We start from the raw sequence: 11748 nt of genomic DNA, 5'->3' as shown, positions 1-11748 counted from the left end.
GATCTAAAAACAAAACATGCCGCCAATTTCCTCTCAATGGGGACAAAACAAGCTACTTACCACAACACTACTTACCACAACACTTCAAAACAGGAAAAAAAACACATTTGTGGTAAAAAAAAAAGTTCTTATTGACTAGGATGTGCGTGGAAGCAAGAATGTAAACAACCCTTAGAAACGTAGTTAGCGGTGGTATCGGCTCCGATTATTGTTTCCCCTTATTAAAAGCACATTTATTTGCAGTCGTGGGAGTCCCCTCACAGTGTTTTGGACTGGAACAGTTTCAGTTGAGTTCACAACAACTGTTCTTGTTTGTGGAGGGAATCAGAATGAGGCTGATCGGTCGTCTCCGGCTTCTGGATCTTTGTCCTACTTACCCACATGGCGCTGATGGGTGCCTTTTTGGGCCCTTTGAGTATCGGTGGGAGCAAAGCTTTTCAAATGTCGTCCCATTAGCGGATGCAGCTTTAAAAATGTTCCACGTGTTTCACGCAGTCGTTACGAAACCCAACGAGACATTGAGGCTTTTTCTTTGAAATGAAATTGCATCGGTTAGCGAGGCTCTGATTAAAGCAGTAAACAGTTAAGCTATCACTTGCCAATGTTTGTAAAAAAAAAAAAAAAAGAAGAAAAATCCAACTTTCTAAGGAGAACGTGACACACAGGAGGATTCAAACCCACGGGCAACTACACCACCATGGAGGACTCTACGAAGACATTTTTGAATGCTTTAGAAATGTCTGAAAAACCCACATTTAAATAAATGTTGTGTGATTGTTTACAGGATGTTAAATCTTCATTTCCCTATAATGCCTACCTGACTCCATTGTTTACAGGATGCTGTATTCAGGCGAGTATAAGTGTGAATGTTAATTACTGTTCCTCCTCGGCATTGAGGAAGTTTCTTTGTGGCGTTTTGCCAGAAGCAGTCGTTAAATACTTGTTTCTTCGCAGGATGTTCATTCACTAATATCCGATGAACAATCCCATTGGTTTTTCTGTTGTTGAAGGAAGCAAAGGCGATGTCAACTTTCAGTTTGGCCAAGAAAAAAAGGTCAACCCTGCAGCACTGTATTGTAAAAACAAACGGAAAAGATGGTCGCACTGTTAAAAAACTAGAAGTTCTTCATAGAAGAGAAGGATAATCCTTTTTCTGCACGACCTTCATGGACCAGAATTACGGTCGTGAAATCAAAATGTGATTAGGGGGGACCCAGCTAAACCCTTCCATCATATAAAACTACACTAGACTAGACCAGACCAGGTTTACAGTCCTCATCATGTGATGAGTCGTCAAATGATATTCACTCGTGATTTTAACAGCCTGTGGTAAACACATTCACCATTGACACGGCAGCGCCTGAACGCACCATTAAACAAAATAACCCACACTGATTGCGGCAATTTAGTTAAAAAAAACAAAAAACAGATTCCAGCTGTCTTTAAGAATTCGAGGGGGAACGATTTGCACTCGTGAACTCCTTGAAAGCTCACCGTCTCCAGGGTTTAAATTACTTTCACGGCTCTCAGAAACTGTCGTTTGTGGTCAACCCTCCTCCTAGCTACACTGTAGCACGCGACCCTTCATCCCCTCTGATGGCGGTGATGAAAACCGCCACCGCTCCAGGTGCTTATAGGTGACTTCAGACAACACTTGTTTGTTTTTTTCTTCCCTTCTGCCAATTGCTTCATTTGCATTTTAACAGGCACAATAAATCATGTGGCCCCCGGGTTTCGGCGCCGAGGGGTTTTTTATTTTTCTCACCGAGTGCTCTCGCCGAAGGAGAAGGCACAAATCTTCACGTCAGGACGAAGTACACAAACATTTCTCTTTTACAAGCGTGTCAGGTACAGTAGTGAGCGCTGATACCACGCCGCAGTTTCCCTGAGAAACCTCACATTCCTGTGAAGTCATTAACCACTCGCCGCCCAGCAGACGACCCCGCCAGACGATTGCAGGTGCATCAATTTACACGTCGTCATGGCAACACACGGTATTCAAATACAAGCCTCTGATTGGAATACATATTATTCTGACTTTCTGTAGAAAGATATTTATAAAATCCAGCAGTTTCTAAGGACACCAAATATGTCGAGGCTGAATTTGAGGAAAACGGGGTTTAAAATTATGTCTACAATATTTCTGGGTGATAGATCACTGCAGCCATAAACAACAAGGTCAGTTAGATTGTAGGAGAGGAAAGTCACATATTTTGTTGTTGATTATGCTTTTAACAAACACAAATAAGATTCAAGTGTGAAATAAAGTTGGTTTTTCAGTTTTGTTGCCTACACATTTATTATTTATTTATTTAATAGACTTTTTAAGCCATATCATAACGTTTTTAACAAAACCAAACGCAGGATGAGCAACCAAGAGACCAAAAGTAACATGTTTTTAAAATAATTACAGTTATGATATTCGTGGCGTGTTTTCCATGTTATATCGTGTATGTGTTTTGCTTAGTTCCCAGTTATTTTAAGCCGAAACCATAACGTTTTTTTCGTTTGTTGGTTGATGATATTGTTGTCTAAGAGAACTGCGACAGTTTTGCGATATCACAACGTAGCAAGAAATGCTATTTCTGCTGACATTTGGTTGGGAAATGAGATTCCCATGAGATTGAGTTTCAACACATCCAGCAGACCTGATGCTAGCTTCTACACTACACATTACTACATTATTGCTATGTATATTAATTATAACATTATTATATCCATTACTATATGAGAACTTAATGTAGTACTGATTAACGTACAACGACTGACACGATTAAACTGTCTCACCACCACCACCGGGGGAAGTGAGACAGTTTTAATCATAGCTCTTCATTTCATTTCTGCATTGCATTATGGGAAATACTGATGCACATCAACAGCACACAGAGTAATGAAACATTAGCAGTGAGTTCTTTCAGTACGATTCGTTGTGTCTGGAATAAACAGCAGACTCTAATTCTGGGACGACTCTCACATGACTGCCGTAAGACCTGAAGGGCTCTGATTGGTTTAAACATCCTGGTACCGTCAACTAGTGCCACGACTCAGTTAAACATGATGTAATGATAACCGGATGATTGAGAAAGATATAATAACTGATCGCTTATAGAGCAAATACAGACAGCAGATGTGATACAGTCACAATATTCTTTTCTTTTAAATTTGTAAAAGTGAAGAAGGGAATCATGAGTTCAATGGGATTAATGATCCCTAAATAAAGTATGAATTATACATAAATCAATTCCAACTATTTATTTGGTGGCTGTGATTTTATTGCTTTATAGCATTTTGCCAGTTGAAGTTTCTTGCCATGTTTGCATCCTCCACCGTGTGGCGCTGCACCGCCGTTTAAATAACAGCAGCTTCTCACTCTGTTTTCTTATTTTGGGGCACATGGAGACTTCCTCTCTCACAGATTAAGGTTGTTTTTCTTTCTTCATATGCAGGAGGCATTACAAGGATGGATGTTTAACTCATTTAATCAAATACAGAGTGACAATATTGTTAAACCGAAGACGTGTTTTTGCCTTCAGACTGAATTCAAATCCAAAACATGTCCTCTTGATAAAAAGCTAAGTGATGGAAAATGAAAAGAATATTCAAAGAAGATAAACCATGAGGACCATTTCTTGTGACTTTTGTGTTTTGCTTCCTTCCCACTGATTTGAAGTGGCGGCGGCGGCGGTCTGTATGCAGCGAGCGGCTGCAGCGAGGGCTTCGGGGAACAGAAATATGTTGATATGCAACGCGAGTCAGTCTAATGCGCGCATTTAGATGGAGCTCCTGATTAGCAAAAATGAAAATCACTCAACACTGATCAGCGCTATCATTACTCAGTAGGCGCTGATGAACAAGAGGAGGGACTAACGAGTGACAAAAAACACCTCGAGGGTGTCGTGAGCTCTTATTATCCTCGTGACAGAACTTAGTTGAGATGAAACAGCAGCGGCCGGGATAATAAATCGAAAGAATTACAAGTCTCATTTTAGGTCACAGCCAATAGATAGGCCGGAAGGTTTTTTCTTAAAAAAATTAGGAAAATACCAAAAGAGAAATAAATATGTACAGGTATTTCTTTCTCTCTCTCTCTCAAATTAATTCTCCGATCCGTCTCCTCATTCTCGTTCAGGGGAATCTGGGCTTTAATGCACATCAATGTTATTTTACCTTCAGGCGGAAAAGGTTGAAGCACGCGAACTCATTCAATCTAAAGTAGTCAGAGAGCTTCTCGAGCTACATATCCCCTCCAACGCCCCCTTCAAAAGGTTACAAATCAGACGGAAAAACCTTTGACATTTGCTTATTTGGAGTTGAAGGCTCTTCGGATTCAGACGGGAAACCTTGTGAGATTGTGCTTTTCAGACGTGGAGTCAAGTACACGCCCTGTTTGGTGTTTAAGCACTAGAAAACCCCGACTGACAACAACTATATTCTCTGTGTGAAATAGTGAAGGGTTTACAGAATGGGTTTCCCTTTTTTCTTTTTTAACACTTAAAGGTTGAGTAAGTAATGTGGAAAAACAACAGAGACTTTGAACGCATCGCCCAACTGAAAAAGTCTCGCCCCTTCGTTAATCCGTCCGGTCCAATTATTTTCTCCAAACCGACGTTTTTAATTGGACGAGGTTTCTACAAACGGTTTCTCAATAGAACCACATACTCAACCTTTAAGTACAAGAATAGAGAGGATTGCAAAATGTTCAATTAAAACATCCTCTCCATACACAACTCCTCTCATGATGATAGGAAATACTCATCTAACCTTAAAAAGTTGTTTGGTCTCCGTAATACAGACTCTCAGCCGTTTTCATTACCAAGACAGTAGAAAACAATCACCATCCACAGCTGTGTGATTACTGAAAATGTATCAATGCTTTATTAATTCTGTCACATTGAACTGTAGTCGATCGTGGCCGCGTCGTCTGGCCTCTCACGGCTCTGCGGGACTCTAATGAGTCGCAGCGCGTGGAACAAAATGTTTGAACAAATGGAAACTGTATAGAAGGCTTTGAGCGACCTACACTCGACGGCCACTTTGGAGATCCGTAGCTCTTGGTTACCAGTGAAGAGCTTTTTAAACGTCTGAATGTATTGCTTTGATTAACCTCAAGGAAAAAGATAAAATATGTCTGTGTGTAACAGACAAGGACGAACGTTGGCCGTAAGAATTATGCAACCCAGTCCCCAGAAAAAAAGGGTTGGTATTGTTACATTCTGCAAACAACTAATATGTTGAATAGATATTTCTCAACCAAAAATGTATTTATTTTTTATTTATTTATGCTTCACAAATACGGTTTGTAACACGCTTGCAGAACTGCAGAAGGTCATATGTTAGGGATGTGAAACGATTGCTTAAGGCCTGATTATGCTTCCGCGTAGTGATAACGCAATGGCAACGCAACGGCCACGCAGTTGCTTGGAGACCGTGATGGTTCTGCGTTGGGTTTACGTGTCGAAATGCAATTCAAAGCCACACCGGTAAAGGGCGCTATGGTTTTTGTAAAGACTGACCGACCGACCGAGACTCTTGGCGTATATCATCGTAAGCTTCGTTATAGCGTATTTGTTTACTTTCCGGCTTTAAACGTCCACAATTTTTCAGAACTTGGTGTTTTATTTCTTTGTGCAAAAGCGAGAAGGTGCAAACAATAAAACGAGGTGAAAACAATAAAACGAGGTGAAAACAATAAAAGTAGCCTTTTAAAAGTTTAAATGGCGGTGTTTATGAGTGGAAACCGGATAGCGGTCTCCAGCGGATGTAGTTAGCGGACCAATCACAGCCAAAGCCGCTGCGTTGGTGTTGCGTTGGCGTTGCGTCGCCTCGACGCGCGTCGAGGATTTTTGGGAGGCACACGTCAGGCCCTTGCGTAGGACGCAAGGGGGTCCGCAAGGACGCAAGGGGTCCGCAAGCCCCCTTGCGTTGTGTCGACGCGGAAGCATAATCCAGCCTTTAAGTTTCGGCAACAAAAAGATTGTGTGAATGTTAAAAAAATAATGTAACAAAAAGCATGAATACCTAACAACTGCGCATAGAAGACTTCCTTACATACGAAGTCTACGATTACATAACTTGCATAGCATAAATGTTGACTTATTGGTTTCACGCTGGGACTCAAACAGCAGTCTCCTGGGTGAAAGTCCTGTGTTTGTTTGAGCTATCCAACCACCAGCATTCCCATTCCACATATATTATAGGACTTTCGCACTCGTAACATCCGTTATTACACAACGTAACTTTGAGTAACGCTGATTAAACTTCTTATATGTGCGACAGAAAATAGGGTAATATGACGGGTGATAGTGCAAAACTTGATTTACTCATTAATTTTTATTCTGTTTTTCATTTAACATTATTATCATCTTTTTTATTTAGCTTTGATTTATTTCCATTTGCATTAAGCTTTCTATCACTTTAATTTCCTTTCTTGCACAGCTTTTATTTATGTTTTTACATTATTTTACATGCTGTTATAATTTTTTTTTTTGTTTGTTTGTGTTGAATGTCTTTTCTCGATGAAGTAATTTTCATTTTTGCCTAAAAAGGGCAAAAACGTTCTGAAACGGCGGCTTTGGAACGCAGATACAAACAAACATATTTCGTCAGGCTTTGTTGCAACAGCATTTATAGCAATTACATATCCATGCTGTGTCTGTAATGTAATCGTGAATATCGACGCCTCCTCGTTTTAACAGATAACGTGATGTTTGTCGTTGACATTCATGAAGGAGCTCCCTTCAGAATTTTAAAGCACTCGAATGTTTCGTTCTTTATGCGAACAAAAATAATATTTGCCGTATCTTTGTTGAAGGAAAATAAACCCTCTATTATAACACAAATAAAGATCTCTATATACTGTTTACCATTTGTTCATTTCTTTTGTTCAAAATGCATACGGTATCTTCTTCAACTATAGTCTTCTAATCTTTCAATATCTTGGTTACAACAATACAGTCATTTGTTAAAACTCCAGAGGAGGAGAAAAAAAAGAGAAGAAAGAACAAGAAAAGCACCGTTTCACACATCTTCAGTTCACTCGATCACTAAAAGCTTCAGAAAGCCGTCACTTTCATGAAAGAAAAAAGAAAACACAATTTATTTCAACCCTACAATGGTTACATGGAAATACACTGATATGTACTTACAAAAATGTCTCAGATGATAGAATAATTCCACATTGTTGAAAATGAAATTGTTTTTAGTTTAACAGCTGCATGTTTTTAGACATTTTCTCTGCTTTCAGGTAAAACGAAAAAAAAAACAAAAAAAACAATGAACAGCTGATTTCTTGTATATATCTTGAGGGTCAGTTTGAAAAGAGTATGTACACTTTGTCACAAAACATGATTAGTTTTTTTTTTCTGCACAACCTTCCGTCCTCTTCCTGACGAGGCGGTTTACATAACAATGCATTTGAAAGTGAGCGTAATAGACTGTCAAAAAATTAAAATTGTCTTGAAAAATGAATACTCTGACCATAAACCAATATCCTTTTCTATTTTTTTTCTTCTGCATTTGTTATCTTTCCCCTCCATTGTGCACAGCAGGACATTTCAAGCTTGTATCCAAAAAAAGAACTGAAATTAGGCACAGCATTTTGTTCTCTTCACCTGGTTAACACATTCATAATGCTCGACTGGGGCGCCTCAAAGCAGCGGCATAGCACATCAATGAATACTGGATCATGCCTCGTGTCAGCTATCATGCAGTGTTCATGCTATTTTTTTTCTCTTTTTTTTCACGTCATTTTGGTGACATAACCGTGGAATGATAGTGTCCGTTTATTCGGCAATAAATTCCAAAATAAAAGTCTCTTTACAATTGCCATTTCTGGTTAACACATTGTAGACACGTAATCAAACAGTGTAAGGTAATAATTCTATTCATCACCCCCCTCCCCCCTCATCTTGAGATCACATTAAGGCATTATGAATGTGTTATTGATCGTATCTATGACACTTCGTCTACACTATATCCCACTGAGCACCCAGGTCCGAACTTGTCACCTTGAAAATTCCCCCTTTTTCTGAATCTTTTCATATACAACATGAAAACAGATGAAAAGAACATTGACAGAATCTAAATCCCCAGCCCCCCACCCCCCCCAATTTGAGAATGATGCAAGTACTAAGCACCCTGTTACGTCATGAAAACCAATGTCTTGACTCCTTTTTTTTTTTTTTTTACTTGCGTGTGGCTGCACAAGGGTCAAAAAAAGGCATAGAAAGCAAAGGATTCTGGGCCAAAATTTTTCAAAGCTCAGACTATCCTCCTTCTCCTTCAACGATATCAGTTTATGAGAGCCAGAGCGCGGTCAGCATGGACAGCAGGAGAGCTGCCAGACTGTAGGTCACGCATCGGCAACCAAGGGTAGCTGAGGTGGTTGACCAACCACACATCATAAAAAAAATATATAGATATATTTCAACATCCACATCAGAGTGATAATCATCGCACACGTGACAAGAAAAGTATAATAAAAGCACAAACAGAGAGAGAAATTTGTGTGTATGGCAAATGTCATGGTCCATAGGTGTCCAAGAAGATCACACATGAAGACAGGAAGTGGACACGGAGAGAAAAAAGGGGGGAAGCAGGAGAGAAAGAGGGAAAAGAGGGAGAAAGAGATAGAAAAATAAGGTCAGAAATACAGAAATACAACTGAGGACTTAAAAAAAAGGAAGTCTACGTTAGAGGATCAAAAGTAAAAAAAAAAAGAAGTCATAGCGTGTTAGCAGAACGGCACGATGATGGTTCATGGCGTGCATGGATGGAAGGTGATGGAGGGATGATGACAGAAAGCAAGACACACGAAGACACTCTTTAAAGGTTCAGTATAAACAAGAGGAGGATTTATAATCAATAATAAAAAGTCATGGTGCAGATGGGAGGCGGAGTTTAGGATCAGGTAGATGACAACGCACAAGTCAGGCTATTATCTCTGGTTTGTAATGGCCAGTGGTGTAATAATAATAATACTCTCCACTAATCCAGAAGCTTCATTAATTCCCCCATCGGGTCATTCATGGGGAAATTATGGACACAGTTCAACTTCTAGATTTATTTTTGGAATAGAAGCCAAAAGGCTGGTGATGGTCCTACAAAAAACAAAAAAAACAACAACCAAAAAAATGATATTTTAAATATCCAATTAGCATCTACTGACCATCATACAGACAAAAAAAGATTTTACTCAGATTTATTGTGTCATAAAAATTAAAGTAGATGATGGCGACAGAAATAGTTCGGGTGTTTGTAAATTTGCTACATTTATTATGTTCCAATTGACATTTTTCAGCAACTTTGCTGATACATTTATGAGTAAAGTTTTCTCATTATGCCCATCAAACTAATCCGGGCGGCTTTATGTTTCCTTCAAAACACATTTGCTGTTGCAATTAGTGGGAAAAAATAACTTCTCCCGGAGACAATGACTAAGTTTACATGCACAAAATATTCTGGGGTTTTTGCCCTTATTTATAAAAAAATAACATTTTTCTACTGAGCAGTTTTACACCGCTAATGAAAATGAATATTTCACTAATATTCCCATTTCCAAGCTCCAATTAATGTAACCGGTGATGAAGTTCCTCCCTCCCTCGCTCCTTCAACTGTCTCCTTGAAAAGGTCGGGCGTTCTACAGTTGAGCATAAGTCTTACATAATGTTTTAAATCTCACAGAAATACGTGCCGTGACCATGAGCTGAGGTGGTTGTGGTATGTTGTCACAGAAACAATTAAAAGTTAAGGTTCAGGCAACAGAAACAACTATAAAAAACACGGGTCTCGAACACGGGTCTCCTGCCTGAAAGTCCTGTATTTGTAGAAATCGTTTTTCTTGCTGTTTATATACGTCACCAGCTCTAAGCATGCATTCAGGATCCTAAATATTACTTCCCATTGGCATTGTTACTGTTATTAAGTGCCACCACCAGATAATGCAACGTTGTGCTCACTTGGTGTATTTCTGTGAGGTCAAAGTTGGCCGTAAACGGGCAAATTATGTCGCAACGAATGCTCCTAAAACACGAATATTACTGACATATCCCACATGTCTTGATGGGAAACTACTTTTCAAACTAATCGTGCCGTTTACATGACCTAAATCAAATTTGTCAAATATCATATTGGAAATAAAAGTGGAATATAAGTGTGCATATAAGCTTAATATTGGAAAATCTCCTAAACGATACTCAGCATCTCCAGATACCATTACACCACTGGTCATCCCCCCCCCCCCATGCAAAACCACACATCCCCAAAAAAACCAGAAGCTGGTTATGAAGTCTATGACATGGATGGATGGGTGATCGCATGTTATCAAATCTGGGGAAAAGTTAATTGTTTTTACTCCAATGAGAGCCTTAGCTGGGGAGATTTGGATGGATCAGTTGTAACCCCCCCCTGTGTGTCCGTATGAGAAGTACAAAGACTGCGCTTGTTTTGACATTATGAGTTATGATGATGTGTTTTATCTCCACGCAGCTGGGCAGCATTTCGCCTTCTGTGACTCCGCGGCATGCAAATGTTGCCCAGCTGCACCTGCGGAGAGCAGAAATTACACTCGCCCGATTATATAAAAGTGTTTTTTTTCCTTCTTTACACAACAGATCAAAGAGGCAGCTCAACGCTGAGATGTTTTGGTTATAAAATCCGTTCACTCTGGTGACTTTGTGTCATTTTTGTATGTGAGGCTGCTTTTTTCTTTCTCTGAACATGTGTTTAAACAGATTGAAACTCAACCTTGGGTCACACCCCTGCACTTACAATTTGCATCACAGTGCCAATTTAGCCCACGGTGCTGGTAAATAAAACAAATAAATAAATAAAAATGAAATAAGAGCAGCTGTTTTTATGACCAAGAACTGGTGTGAAACCTACTGAGATTAAATGCAGATGTGGGAGCTAAAAATAAACTTGAAATGGGGGAAAAACAGCAGCGACTTGGAAGTAATACTAGACATCCCATAAAAAAAATACAAAAATACATAAAATGAAAGTAATTACGGGAAATTAAAGGGGGGATGGAGCCCATGCAGACTTCTGCTGTGGTACATTATAAATGATCCAAACCTCCCACTGCTATATGGCTGCTGCCCAGCAAGCGCATGAAACAGAAAATAACTGTTTTTTTAAATGTGCTATGCACACGTTGCCTTTAAAAGGTCCTCCGTAAAGAACGGGCGAGATTAATATCCAGGTTGGAAGTTGCACCATGCAAAGACCATGTTTGGGCTGCGTCCCCACTAAACTAGGCCACACACTGTGTATGCAGGTCAGTCGTGGACCCGGAACCGTGAAACCCACTAAAACCTGCCAGTGGCAGGGAAAGATGGAGGCCGATAGAAGGAAGAAAAAGAGGGAGGGGATGAGGGAAAAAGATGAAGTGATCATAAGTGTTTAAGGATTTAAGGGCATCTGGATATTGGTTGGTAAGTTTTACCAACACACTCCAATCTCGTCACCTTAGTTAGGAAAAGATCTACTTCTCCTTTTAACATAGTAATGTTAAATTACTGTGTAAAAATGTCACATTTATTTGGCCAATAAAGCTGAATTTTTAGTTTCACCTGAGTGAAAGTCCTGTGTTTGTTGGACCGAGCGGACTATTGTGCACATTGTACCACGTCCTTTATTGTGAGCATCTAATGATGACGTGGGTGGGTTTACTTGGGAGGTAATTAAAGTCACCATGGTCTTTAAGTTAGTCCAAAAGTGGGGTTCGGGACCCCCCGGGGGGTCGCGAGA

At 39.7% G+C, this 11748-nt stretch overlaps 1 protein-coding gene across 4 annotated transcripts in view; it reads right to left on the bottom strand.

The window, feature by feature from the left end:
* Positions 1 to 6452: 6452 nt before the first annotated feature.
* Positions 6453 to 11748, bottom strand: part of ncam1a (neural cell adhesion molecule 1a) — a 203283-nt gene continuing 197987 nt past the window's right edge. For 2 of the 4 annotated variants that reach the window (XM_084028505.1, XM_084028506.1), the window contains exon 17: positions 6453 to 8374. In XM_084028505.1, coding sequence (XP_083884631.1) covers positions 8295 to 8374 — 80 coding nt within the window. In that variant the 3' untranslated portion in view covers positions 6453 to 8294. The remainder of the gene's footprint in view (positions 8375 to 11748) is intronic. The other 2 variants (XM_084028507.1, XM_084028509.1) reach the window with 1 other exon arrangement.

Source organism: Eutrigla gurnardus (assembly GCF_963514095.1).
Source record: "Eutrigla gurnardus genome assembly, chromosome: 15".
Taxonomy (NCBI): domain Eukaryota; kingdom Metazoa; phylum Chordata; class Actinopteri; order Perciformes; family Triglidae; genus Eutrigla; species Eutrigla gurnardus.
Note: the sequence above shows the minus strand (reverse complement) of the source record. Positions and strands in the feature narration are given on the sequence as shown.